This window comes from Polistes canadensis, unplaced genomic scaffold (genome assembly GCF_001313835.1).
Source record: "Polistes canadensis isolate GaletaPanama2010 unplaced genomic scaffold, ASM131383v1 scaffold_222, whole genome shotgun sequence".
Classification (NCBI taxonomy): domain Eukaryota; kingdom Metazoa; phylum Arthropoda; class Insecta; order Hymenoptera; family Vespidae; genus Polistes; species Polistes canadensis.
Genome location: NW_014569769.1, coordinates 178,511 through 192,325, shown reverse-complemented (window position 1 = coordinate 192,325; position 13,815 = coordinate 178,511). Strand labels below are relative to the sequence as shown.

Genomic DNA, 13,815 nt, shown 5'->3' with positions numbered 1-13,815 from the left:
ATTCTAACGATGAGCACCAAAGTTTTAAATACTACATATGCCTTGCATAATATTCATTTAATTTTTTCTAACATAAATTAAATGAAAAATATGCGCTTAGAGTGCTTACATTAATAAAAAGTTTAAAAAGTTTATATAATTGAATGAAGCTAAAGATCTCTCTATATCATATATTGCAGGCTATATAAATTGTTAATATATAAAATGTTTGACTACAGTTTATATATTTTCTTTTCCTTTTTTTTTTTTTTTCTTTTGTTTCTTTTTTTTTTTGTAAACTGATTACGAGTGCATAAAACTTCTTGCAAAGAAGCTCCTGTTATTTTAATTATGTACATCAAGGTCTATAAAAATTGATTTTTTATCTTACTTTCGATACAATAGCTGCTCATTTTAATCCTAGAGAGACAGTTGCTAGGAATTTAGTAAAGAGGAGCTTCATCCGCTGATATAGCTAATTCTTCATCGCTCCAGTCTTCATTGCCTAGACCCACTGAACCATGGAAACTTTGCGATCTAGCTACATGGCTAAAAAATAATATACAATAAGTAAATTTATCATTCCATATGTAAAACAAGAATTGAAGCTTTTAATATTCATACTGCTTAAAACACAACATTTCTTTTTAATACCACTGGCAAATGCAAAACAAAGTTTAATATGAAACTGGAAGAAAAAAAGATAAATTAAAAATTAAATTATTATAAATATAAAAAATATTAATTTTCATTAATTTAGTTTGTCAAAGAAACAATTTTGTATCGTAATAGCAAAATATTATACTTTATACATATGCAATATATATAAGATAAGTGTGTTATGAAACAAACTAGTGCTTATTAAATAGACCAGGAATCGATAGTGACCAAATAACATTCTATTAACGTATTCTTCTTAGAGATAATTTGTATAACGAACACTTTTTGATTCCTGGATGTAACGAATGTAAACAACGAGCAGAATCAGGAAGCAGAATTATAACTTATTGATTTTTTCAAGAGAATTGTCATATGTTAATAAAAATCATCTACGATAGAAATAATCATAGCATCTCTAGAAAAAATCTATAAGCTCATAAAATTCAAACAAGTTTTTAATCGTACCACTTGCTTGCATCGAAGAGATCTCTATGTGTATCTTTACATTATCGATCGCTATCAGTCCTACCAACATAGTGAAATGATTACTTATATGATTAATAAGACAATGAAATGAATTTTTCTTTTTTTATTTATTTCCTTATACGTATATATAAAAAGAGAAATATTTCAAATTATCTACCTTGGTGAGAGATTTGCATTAGTAGTGGATTTCTTTGATAAACTAGCTTTTTTTCGTCCTTCCATTGCTGCTTTCATGGGATCATAACTCTTACGACGTTTCCAATTTTGCATTTCTACTTCTCTTGCATTTGGTGTTACTGGTTTCTTTGTTTCCTTTGGCTTACCTTTAAGGCCCTAAAATATATGTTTTATTGTTATTACATTTATATATATATTATAATGACAATTAAACACATAAATGTTTGTAATTCAAACTTACAGCACTTGAGACTCTACTAGCTCGCATGCTAAAACGTCCTGAATCAGTTCTATTTATACTAGTGTTAGGTTCTATCTTTGCACGTGTTTCCTGTGTAATTTTAGGCTTAGTTATACTTGAATTTATTGTTTTTGATGGTTGTGGTTCTAGCCTTGCCCTACGTAAACTACACAAAATATTAATACATATTGATACAATTTTTAATAATATACAAAAATGATATTATATATTTACCTAAATGCTCTATTATATTTAGTATTGGAAATTGGAGGTTGGGTAACATGTTGTTCATCACTAGTTTCTGTGTCACTAGGTTGATGTGTTACTTTTGATATACTTTGATGTAAACTTTGACTAGTATCTTCATCGCTTTCATTGTCAGAATCTGCTAACGATGGATGATATACTACCATACGTGCAGACATTGCTGAGACAACATTTTGAGTTGTTTGTAAATATGATGAGGTTTCTAGATCACTATCACTACCCTGTACAAATTCAAAGAAATGATGTGTATTGAATTACAAAGATTATAATACATATTTTTTTAAATGCTTGAAAATATAGTTATATACCAATTGCAAGCTACATGGAGTAGGTTCTTGATTTTCATCTTGTGAATAATTTAATTCATTATCAGACCACTCGTTTGCTAATGAAAGAGTACCACCAGTTCCATGAAAACTAGCTGAGCGTAATACAGAATTGTCATGACTGAAAAAGAAATTTATTTTAATACTTATCTGCATAAATTTGGTTGTATACATTGACTATTGCAATAAGCACTTACTTTCCAGAACTATCTTCAGTACTATGATGTTTTTTTGAACCATCAACAAGCTTTTTTCTTCCTTCTGCAGCTGCTTTCATCGGATCATAACTTTTTCTTCTTTTCCAATTTTGAAATTCTACTTCTTTTGATGTAAGCGTTGAATTACTTCTACCAGAATTTTTAGTTTCCTTGTTAGGTTTCTGTGCATTTCTTTGTCCGATAGGACCATGCTGTAGATAATAATAGCAATATTTTATATATTTATATTTATTTTTAAATTCTATATCTCTTAACTTTGATAAAACTTACGTAAGAACTTTTAGGTGCTCTTATGCTTACTCTACCAGCATCGTTTCTGGAGATAGATGGTGTTCTAGATTTGGAAGATTCTGATGTTTTTAATGCATCTTTACTGAAAGCACCAACACTACTTGTTCTTCCACGTTGATAATTTTGTTGTTTATTTATTGATGTAATCTTAACATCGGTCTGAGCTTTCCTACGTCTTTCTTCTGGTGTAGTATTTGGTGTTGTATCAGATTCACAATTTAATCTATAAATATTATAATTAAATTATTAAATTGTACATAATGATATTTTTATTTAATGTATATATATATATTATACAAAATGTATTATTTTTTCAATACCTTGCTCGTCTTATGCTAAATGCTCTATTTAATTTAATCCCAGAAGAAATAGGGTTTATAGGAGATTTTGATTGCTGTTCTCCAGTTTCGCTGCTACTATCAGAAGCAACAAGAAATCTATTTCTAGCAGAAATTCTATCAACGTCGCTACTATTGAAGCTACTATGTCGAGACACTATAGCCTGAGATTTTAAATTTCCAATACTAGCGTTACTTGATGATCTTTGTATATTTAATTGTCGTTGCAATTCAAGACAATTTCTTGGTATCCCAGAACTTATAGAAATTTCTTTATTATGAATAGAACTTCGTTCGTGATAATTTGTAGCGCTATTTGATTTTCTTAACATATATGGACTAAAAAAACATATATATAGCATAGATTATATAACATCCGTAAAAATTAAATCTAAATACGTAATTATATGTAATTATTATTAATACCTATTTTCAACACAAGTAAAATATCCAATATTTTTTGCTTGTGGTGTAGATTTTGTCAAATGTTTAGCTCTCTCCAGCATAGGCGAATTAATAATTTTCATCGATGACGTTTTACGAGATACAATAGGACTGTTTGTTAATTTTGGTGTAGATGGCCTTAGGCGATTTAAAACAGGACTGTTTGTATGTTTAGAGTCATCCTTGGTAGAATATTTCATACTATTTTTTCTGGACGTGTTTGATTCTGTAGTATCAGAAGTATAATCTTTTCTGTAATAATATATAAATATTTTTATTTTATTTAGAAAAAAGGATTAAAAAATAAATTGATATTTTAATAATATATTATTTAAATTACCTGTCCAAAGAACTACTTCTCCTTCCCAAGTAAAGAGATGCTAAAGTTCGGGACGGACTCTTTAATAGCTCTGTACCACCTTCTTCAGTCTTTGATTTATCTGAGTTATAATATTTACGAACACTTCTTCGATTATCACTGGTATTAATTCTTCTGAATAAAGATTCAGACAAACTACTACGCCTTCCTAAAGAATTATGTACAGGCGTACGTTGTGAACTGTGTGGTGGCGTATTATAACTATTGCTTGTGTCCTCATCAGATTCACCACCCGAATCAATTAATAATTGTTGGTTCGATATTAAATCTATTCTTTCCTTTAGTCGTAAATATGATTCTGGATCCATACTGTTATCGCTCGGTTCCTATATATAAATTAAAAACAAAAAGTATATTTCTAATCATTTTCTATTTATATTTGTAAATACGTACATGTCGATAACGTGCCATTCTTGGACTCTTAGAATGGATTGGAGATGGTATTTTTGATGGACTTAAGGGAGGAGTACGACCAGTAGGACCACCAATTGCTGGAGGCAAAGAATTATGTTCTGCAACTTGAGTTGCCCATTCGGATATCCATGTGTTGTTATCCCGTGAAATACTCATCTATAGAAATAATTCTCGTTAGAATATGTTTTTTTATATAAATTTATTTAATTATATACCTGGAAACTATGAACATAAGATTCATTGTTTTCTTCTTCCGTTAATACGCCAACACTGAAAACTTTATCAATATCCATCCTAGCTTTTTCTTCATCTGTGTAATCTTTATGAATGGTGTACGTTCCAGCTTCGCTTACTGCTCCATCCGAACCAGCATCAACGTTACTCACATTGAAAACATCTAAATTCGTATCTTCTTCTATATTGCTAATATTTAAATCCATGGTACAACTAACGCTACTGGACAAATTGCTATCAGTTGGATTTGGGTTTTCTAAATTATAATCGTTTAAGCTATAATTAATATTTGATGCTTTTTGAGAATAGCTATTCATTGATCTTTTATAATAATTTTCATCATCGTATGCATTATCACTGGCAATGTATTCTATATTTTTTGTATATGACTTTTCATTCGAATCATCATCGTAATTGCACGCTTCGACATGACTTAAATCATTGATAGTTGCTGATTTCTGAGATGTCCAAAATACTTTAATATTTGACTTTGACCCGTAATCAAGTTCCAACGAAAGATTTTGCCGTGCTAATTTCGGATCTCTCGTTTGATCGTCGCAAGATCTTGTCATTAACTCTTGCTTATTTTTTGTATCATGTAATTTAAAATCGATATCAGATTTTTTAGAGAGAGAATGCGTTCTATGAATGCACTTTGTACCTGTAAAATAACAGAAATATATATAAATGTTAATTATATTATTTAATTAATTATATATTGTATTAACTTACAAAAATTGATATCTTTTAGTAATCACAAATATGACTTTGAAGCTGTTAATACGTTCATAGGCATGCATTACTCAAGACATATTGAATGTACTTGCGAAGAATATTAAAAAGACAGGTAAAGATGATTTCATCATGACTCATGCTTCACAAATATGGACTTCAAATGTGATATACCAATCGAAATTTATAAAAGTATTCTTATATGCGTATGTAACAGAAATATATAACTAACTATAAAAATGCAATCAATAAAAATAGATCTTTAAAAACTATGATGTAAAATGTTAAGATGTAGGTGTGATAATTTATTTCTGTTTATTCAGATTTTATCTACAAAGATATTCAATGATATCTGAAGCGAGGTAATAATGTATTCATCAAATAGAAGTTAAGTGAATTAATTGTAAAGTACAAAAAAACAAGAAAAGAGAATGAAAATAATTACTTAGTTGTTTTAACTTTTCCGTCAGAGAATCAGTTTTCCGTTTGGTATCATCTTCACTGCTAAAATAACCCTCAGAATGCGTACTAGGAATTTTTTGCTTTTGTACCAAATTGGGAGACATTAACGCGCTTCCCTTCTTTCCACCTACTTCTACCTAAAAATGAATAATAATATAACTCGATATACAATCATCATTATTTACTTGTATCCATTAAAACATAACAACATGCTAAGGTAGTATTCACCTTAGATGTAGAAAGATTGCGCCTGTGCCTTGCATTGTACCTCTCAAAAAGATTTTGATATTTGACTTTATCAACTTCTTTGTTGTTACCAAAATCAATTGTAAATACTAATGGTGGTTGAGGCGTTTGAGCGGTGTTACTTGCATCATCATCTTCTACCTTTTTTTCTATCGGATCAGTCTTACATTCATCATCATAATCTTTATTATCTAAAGATGAAAAATTTCCTGAACGTTCCTTGTTAATATTTTTCATATCTGAATTATCATCTAACGTGAGATTCTTTTGCAATGTTTGTTCATTAAACGTGGAATTGTTAGTATATGATTTACAAGTTTCCACGTCAGATAATTTATCATCTACATTTTCAGTTGATATAAAATAAGATGAGGATTCTTTATTTGTATTATCAATATTTATCTCCTTTCTATTTTTTTCAGTAGTTACTTTTCCGGAATCATCTGTTAAACGTTGTTGAACGTCGTTCTGTTTGGCTGTGCTCTCCACTTCCATTTTCACAGCCGTGAAACATGCCAATTATAAACATCCGTAAATAGAAATATAGTATTCCTTGCAATGATATATTTTATTATATACCATTACAATAAGGTTTGATGAAACACCGTTCTCCTATAATTATACCTCACCACTTGACGTAGGAACCATCTCGCGATAAAACGTCATGCACGAGAGAGTGCTATATACAATTATATGAATATAGTATCGCGATCATGAAATTTTTCTGACACATTGGCACGACTTTTAGCATTCGGTGAATATCTTCTGCTTGATTTTTACGTACTGGACACACTCGACCAACAGCTTAAATAAGAATCACTAGAAATCGTTTCGTATTCAAATACATATGTCGCTTATTTTCTGCAGTCGGTAACATACAATTACTATACGCATGCAGCAATTCACTTATTACCAACTTCACGGCGCCATGATACAAATTTCAAACAAATGACAATCGGATGATGCATTATTATGCATTTATATACTTATACACACCGAAAAATAATGTGTTAAAAGGAACACGTTTAGAGACAAATGTAATATAAGTTAGTTTTCACGAATTAAGGTAAAATTATAATTATATATCAAATGTATTCATTTAATTTTGTGTTCTCTTTCCCGCAAACATAAGTGGAAACATAGTGCGATTAAAGTTCCTGCAATTGGAATAAAATAAAAAGGTACTTATTCTGTGTCTCATTAAATTTCTTTGATATTTTTCTTGCGAAGATTATTTCTTTTTGTATTATCATGGTTGTCAGTTTATTCTATACAAAAAAAAAATGATAAAACAATAAAAAAAATAGATTATTAGCTAATTCCTCGTAATAATTTATTTGATATAAGTGTTTTGTTAGGTTATATGATTTACCATGTCACTTTTGATAGGTTATAAATAGGATAGACATTTTTGAATAATTTTATTATATTTAACATGGTAGTATATGGCAAATGGCATTTAATATTGAAAATAGTATTAACAAGTTTAATAGGTATAAGTTCGTTTTTGGGTGACATGTGTTTGAAATATGTTGAAAATGCAATGGCACGTGCAATATTAGACAATTTAACTCATGCTATTGTTGGTGGTTTAGTATGGATATTAATTTTAGTTTTATCAAAGAAGTCACTTACACAAAATTTCTATAGTATACAATTCTCATTCGCTTTATCTTCTTTCATTGATGTTGATCATTTTATAACTGCGCGCAGTTGGAAGTTGAGTGTAAGTATTATTCAATGATATTTATCTTATCGGTAATACTAAAAAATGTATTGATGTTCTAATTCTTGTCATTTCTTTTAGGATGTTATAAGCTTAAATAAAAGACCATTCCTACATTGTACTACCATTCCTATTTTATTATGGGTCATTTTAATTTTGAGTTCAATCATTTTAAACTCTCCGTCGTTGAATGAGTCTGCATGGATTATTTCTGCAAGTTTCTTAAGTCATCATATTCGTGATGGCACAAGAAGAGGTTTGTGGTTTTGTCCATTTGGTTCTATGCAGCCTATACCGTATTACATATACATAAGTATAACTATGGCATTACCTTATATCTTATATTGGCTTATGCAGTTTTATATATTAATACCAAATATTAAGGAAAACAGAATGACCATTAATATTGTATAAAAATAGCATAATAATAATAATAGATAATAATAAGAATCATTTTATTAATAATAATATATACATTGAATGAATTTATAGAAACAACTACATACAATTTCAATATGCAACATCAAATAAAAACTAATTATCTTATTATATAAATTAAATGTCAATCGCAAATGTAATTCTATCAACGACATAATTCCTATTTCTTATATACAATATTTATAATCTAACAAGCGAATTTAAGAAAAAATAACATAGGAAAGATATGGATGACCTCATTGAAACACAATAGTAAATTCACGTTGTTTACATACTCCTGAAATATACTTCAAGAAATATGTTTGATAACAAGGGAAATTTGAAAATAACATAACAGTTTGCAATGAAAGTAACTAACTAAAGAGAAGAATTGTGATTCGTGTAGGAAGATTGTGAAGAAGGAAGGTTTAATAAATTAAGTCGTAACAAATAGAAACGTAAGAAGGTGTAAGAAGAAAAATAAGTAGGAGGAAAGTGTGAGCATGTAGACAAATATTGCAGCTATACACAAGTGCTACCAACAAGAGATTGTATGTATACACGTATATATTGTTCATCGATAAAGTTGTGTATGTATATACATATATATACATACATATACATTTATGCAAACGTGTGTGTAAACATATGACTCCCGTATGTTGCGACAAAGGTAGCTACTATGTAGATACCACCGAGATCGGAGGAGGAGGGTCTTTATCAGCGTTACTTGTTCGACGACGGGCGTCGCCGTTAGCGTACTTTATTACGTTATCGTGCGTGGTCCCGCTTAGTTCTCCTCTTATTTCTACGACATTTCACCAATCCAAGAGATACCGATCAAATGAGAAACTCGATTCGATAGATAACAATAGTAGTTCATGGTTCTTCCAACCAACTTCTTCACGAGAGATTGATTTTTTTCTTTCTCTTATCTGTATATTGTGTTTTCAACTTTATTCGAAAATTGAATATTGAAAATAAGTGTGAAACAATAAGGGAAAAACGTTTTAGTTGATAAAATATTTAGAAATTATTTCTTGAGGATGTTACTCGATCATAGAGGATGCGAGGTCAATGATAACAGCTTGATACTGATATCTTGATTACGATCATCAATTTACACGTTAAGGATACGTCACCACATCGCGACATACTCTAAAATTGTTATCGATCATTTCTAATTTGGAATGGTAAGTTTTTTTAACGTTGATCATGTTTTTTTTTTTTTTTATATTTCTATATATACATATATATATTTTTTTTAATAAGTATTTTTCACACTACAATGCAGAAAAACAGTGGCGTGTCTTGTTATCGCTAGGAATATTATACGCGTATAAATATATATTTATGTTGAAAATTATCCGAGTTGCGAAAGATAAATTTGTCAATGTTAATTAATTCATTAGTGCATTCGTTTGATATCAATATTCTATCATTATTATTATTATTATTATTATTATTATTAATAGGACATTGTTCGAGATGTAATTAGAGGTGCATTACCATGCAAGACGCTTCATGCTTAGAATCCATGCTTAGAATACCTTTCCTTCGCGGTAATGTTTACGTCGTGAATTATTCCATTTCCAAGAACTCCTAACAGCAAATGTAGAATCTCAATGAATCATCATCCTTGCCCTTTGTTGAGAAAATTTGCGAATAAAATACAAAATTACGATAGAAATTATTGTACGATGATTTTGATTTGTTTTGTTTTTCTTCTTTTTTTTTTTTTTTTTTGAACAAATGTTAATAATAAAACAAACCTACGTCGCTTTTTTATTTACGAATTATAACAAAAAAAAAAAAACACGAGATTTCTTAAAATATATTCCGATTGCAACGACGGAGAAAATATTCGTAATTCGAACGAGTATTTATTTTGATTCGCGTGGCCGATCGTAACCGGAAATACGGCGAATTTTCCCGCGGTTTTTTTTTTGCTTCAAATTCTTGGAATTCGAAAATTTTATTGGACATTTTTAATGGGCGAGAACTGTTATTTACAAATATGTACGTACAAGATAAAATGATGCAAGTTATTATTTTATATTACAAAATAAAAAAACAAACAAGTAGGGTCAGTACACGCAAAAAAGAAGTTTGGTTTGTTCTTATTTTTTTTTTTTTTTATGTTTTGTTTAATAAAAAAAAAAGAAGAAGAAAAAAGTTTATTCGCAAGCGACGCATTATAAATGGTCCGAAACGTTTTCTTTTTGTTTTCTTTTTCTTTCTTTCTTATAATTACCGAAGGTAGAGATTTCATAAGCGTGTGTTATGCATGAAGAAATTCTTTCGTTAGTCGATGGGCACGCGTAGGTTTTAAAATGCGCGAGGAATTTTTTGTTATTCAAGAATGTTTTGCCTTGGATCAATTAATATAAACTCACATTCATTCCATCAAACGACGTCACGTCCGATTCCGTTTGATTTGATCGGATCGATCGCATACCGATATGTTTTTTTTTCTTTTTCTTTTTCTTTTTTTTTTTATTATAGGACACCTTAGAAGATTTTTCTCTGTACTTTTACATAGCCTGCGGGGTCGGATTGGGTCTACATCTGTTGACGTTCTGTTTACTTGCCATTTTTTACTGGAAAATCAAAAGTCTTTCTAAAGCGGAGTAAGTAATTATTATATTTATCTATTTTTTTTCAAAAGGGTGATTTATTTTTAGTTGAAATTTATTTTCAACACAGAGAGAAAGAAAGAGGGGGAGAGAGAGAGAGGGAGAGATCAGTTTATTTATAGAATATAAGATAAGGAAAAGGGGTTAGAAATAAAAAAAAAAAATAAACAGAAAACAAAATTTTCGTTTCTAAACATTTTTCCCCGTTTTAAAAAACCCCTTGCACTTTTAATAATTCACGTGTTTCTCATGCAGTTGCTGAGAGTATTCGGTCTTATCAATAACGGTGTGATATTTTAATCCACTTTAACAGACTGTTCTCATTTACTTTTTTGAAATACGAGATGTTACTACGGTAAATCAACTAATGTGAATGAAAACAGCTGACATGAGTCAATTACAACAGTGGATTAAGTTAACAAAAAATTGAAAAAAAAAAAAAAAACTAATTTTATGATTTATATATATATATTTTATAATATAAATAATAGTTTTTTAAACCACGGTTTTTTAATTGATTTGATGAAAGTGCAAGGGATTAAAAAAGTATTATAACAAATAGTTATCTGACTATAAAACCGTCGTGTTAGTGGCATACCCGGAGTTTCATTTTGGCGGAATTATCTACATCTTTACTTGATCTACGACGCGTCCAATCAAGAGGACGAGAAAGGTACGAAGAAAATTAGAGAGAGAGAGAGATAGATAGATAGAAATATTTTAGATGTTTTAGATAGATATAAACGAATTGTGTAAACTATTTTTAAAGAAAAGGGGGAAAAGAAAGAACAATATAAAAAAATAAAAATGCCCAAAAATATGTTCGCTTCTCTTTTTCTTTTTTTTTTTTTTATTCTTTTCTTTTCTTTTCTTTTTTTTCGGACTTATCATCGCTATAGAATTTCGCTAATAACGTTGACGATTAATCATTGATAGCGTATCTTTTATTACATCGGTCGCGATACGATTGTTCTTTCACGCTTATCTGACTTTTTTCTTTTTTTTTTTTTTTTTTTTCTTTTTTAAGAAGAAAATTAGCACACTCCTCCGAATCTGGTAATAATTAATTGTCGCAACGTGCGATCGTAGATATATTATAATATGTGTATTAGAAAAAAAAAAAAGTATAACGATTACGAAATAATTCTCTAAAATGGTGATGATGATTGTTCAGGTCGAACCAATTGGGCAGACAAACGAACATGATGGCGGATTTCTGTTATACGAATCCGACAATCGTGCCAGGCGAGGAATTATCTCGTCGTGGATTTTCTATGTATTGCGGCAACGACAATCTTCATGAGGATTCTAATTCGAAGAACAAGGAAATTAGTTATGGAACGTATCATCACGAGGCTTTGTCGAAATTTTGATCATTAATGATCCATTAATTTCAAATAATATTATCATTAATTTGTACTTAACGCGCGGTCATGATCAAAATTCATTATTAATTTATATATATATACATATATATATATATATATAAAAATACATGTATATATATATATATATATGTGAGTCATCGCATATTATTTATAGTAAAATAATATTTTAAGAAGTTCGTATTTTCTAATTTTTTGTTTTCTTTTTCTCTCTTTCTTTTTTTATTTGTTGTTTTTCATAACGTTAGCGGCCTTTCAAATATTTCCCGCCATATTAGTTTTTATCGATAGTTTTGATTCGCGACATCGTTATCAGATGTCGCCATGTGTACGTATTCACATCGATACAAAATTCGATACGAATTATAATTCGACGTGCAAATAATATTTGTCAACGACGTGGATAAGTTACGAAAATAAAAAAAACAAAATAATAATGATTTTTAATTTCGATATATGATACGTATTATTCGTAGATTAAATTAGATATTAAGGATTGCAGTATTCTTAATAATAATTTCAACGAATTCGCTAGTCTCATTAATTAAGTACACTTTATTATTAATAAATAATGTATATTTAATTATAAGGATTTTTTTCCTCTCAGAAAAAATAATTACGTTATTTGCCAAATATTATTTATCTATCTATCGTTCTAACGTTGTTTGCATTTTTATATACACATATATATATACATATATATTTTCATTAAGTTAATTATATAGAAAAGAACAAAAAAAAAGAAATAATACGAAGAAATAAAAAAAAAAATATAACGAAATTCGTTACGAATACAAGTTGGTAAACCAGTAAGACTTATAAAATGTATAAATATATTAACTTTTTATAAATTTCCACCCCTCGCACCCCTTTCCCGTTCCATTAATTTCATGCATCTCTCATAATTATAAGTGTAATTATAAGTCATACGAAAAAAAGAATGCGATTAAAAATAAAATTTTCTAATTATCTATTATTAAGCCGATAACGATTTTTCGTGTATAATCCGTTCCAGATAGTATTACAAGATAAAGAAGAAAAGAAAAAGAAAATGATGTACAGGAAAAATTACAGTCTTTTAATCAGGGATTGAAAAATTGTTACTATGATAGTTCTGGTTTTTGGATTAGTTATGAGAATCGAAAAAAAATATTATAACTTTACGGGGTTTTGATTTAAGTTTCTTTTATTTTTTTTTTTTTTTTTTTTTTAAACTATTATAATATTGGCATATTGTAATGGTTATTTTTTCAATTCTATTTATTTGTTATATATATATATAAATGAGAATTTTAAAGTATCAATAAGTTATAATATTTTTGTCGAGATATTTATAAATAATTCTTTCAATCAGATAACCGACTTATAATCATTTTAATTTATTATTAGATCGTTGCATACATACCACTTCTGATGTATTTTCAAAATTAATTTACAATTTTTAAAGACGTTTTCATTCATTTAATTAATGATACATCGATCATATATATATATTATCGTCCGATAATATTTGTTTTCTATTTAGTATGCTATTTTGTTAAGATTTCTAATGAAAATATATATATTTTATTATTTTGACGAATAAATTGTAGGACACACACTCTCGATCGAGAATGAAATGAGACAGAAATTATGCAACACAAATTATTAATATTAATAATAATATTCGAAAATATTGTATACATTTTAAAAATCATTTAAAAAGACATACACACAAATTGATTTGTTTTTTTATTAAAGTGAAAAGTATTGTAAGT

At 28.6% G+C, this 13,815-nt stretch overlaps 3 protein-coding genes across 4 annotated transcripts; 2 read left to right on the top strand and 1 right to left on the bottom strand.

Moving 5' to 3' along the window:
* Positions 1 to 237: 237 nt before the first annotated feature.
* On the bottom strand, positions 238 to 6,804 carry LOC106790206. Of its 2 annotated transcripts, XM_014754953.1 has the most exons (15): positions 5,877 to 6,804; positions 5,632 to 5,785; positions 4,436 to 5,115; positions 4,200 to 4,376; positions 3,768 to 4,132; positions 3,410 to 3,679; positions 2,966 to 3,322; positions 2,625 to 2,868; positions 2,334 to 2,545; positions 2,119 to 2,257; positions 1,778 to 2,031; positions 1,544 to 1,709; positions 1,283 to 1,458; positions 1,105 to 1,164; positions 238 to 528 (listed from the first exon to the last, which is right to left on the bottom strand). In XM_014754953.1, exons 1-14 carry the CDS (start codon positions 6,387 to 6,389, stop codon positions 1,146 to 1,148), a joined length of 3,726 nt encoding a protein of 1,241 aa, XP_014610439.1. In that variant the 5' UTR covers positions 6,390 to 6,804; the 3' UTR covers positions 238 to 528; positions 1,105 to 1,145. The 2 variants fall into 2 exon arrangements, with proteins under 2 accessions (XP_014610439.1, XP_014610437.1); XM_014754951.1 differs by lacking the exon at positions 1,105 to 1,164 and having other exon boundaries at positions 5,877 to 6,802.
* A 368-nt stretch (positions 6,805 to 7,172) lies between these two features.
* On the top strand, positions 7,173 to 8,067 carry LOC106790207 (transmembrane protein C5orf28 homolog). The gene is made up of 2 exons (XM_014754954.1): positions 7,173 to 7,620; positions 7,702 to 8,067. Exons 1-2 carry the CDS (start codon positions 7,330 to 7,332, stop codon positions 8,032 to 8,034), a joined length of 624 nt encoding a protein of 207 aa, XP_014610440.1. The 5' UTR covers positions 7,173 to 7,329; the 3' UTR covers positions 8,035 to 8,067.
* A 91-nt stretch (positions 8,068 to 8,158) lies between these two features.
* Positions 8,159 to 12,135, top strand: LOC106790208. The gene is made up of 3 exons (XM_014754955.1): positions 8,159 to 9,230; positions 10,543 to 10,667; positions 11,848 to 12,135. Exons 1-3 carry the CDS (start codon positions 9,228 to 9,230, stop codon positions 12,044 to 12,046), a joined length of 327 nt encoding a protein of 108 aa, XP_014610441.1. The 5' UTR covers positions 8,159 to 9,227; the 3' UTR covers positions 12,047 to 12,135.
* Positions 12,136 to 13,815: the final 1,680 nt, after the last annotated feature.

Excerpts from the sequence above, each read along its gene's own strand:
- LOC106790208 (XM_014754955.1), top strand. Across the intron at positions 10,668-11,847 it reads AAAAGTCTTTCTAAAGCGGA|GTCGAACCAATTGGGCAGAC; the intron begins GTAAGTAATTAT and ends ATGATTGTTCAG.
- LOC106790207 (XM_014754954.1), top strand. The coding sequence starts at position 7,330 with ATGGTAGTATATGGCAAATGGCATTTAATATTGAAAATAGTATTAACA. Across the intron at positions 7,621-7,701 it reads CGCGCAGTTGGAAGTTGAGT|GATGTTATAAGCTTAAATAA; the intron begins GTAAGTATTATT and ends CATTTCTTTTAG.
- LOC106790206 (XM_014754951.1), bottom strand. The coding sequence starts at position 6,389 with ATGGAAGTGGAGAGCACAGCCAAACAGAACGACGTTCAACAACGTTTA. Across the intron at positions 4,133-4,199 it reads GAATGGCACGTTATCGACAT|GAACCGAGCGATAACAGTAT; the intron begins GTACGTATTTAC and ends ATTTATATATAG. Across the intron at positions 1,710-1,777 it reads AAATATAATAGAGCATTTAG|TTTACGTAGGGCAAGGCTAG; the intron begins GTAAATATATAA and ends TATTTTGTGTAG.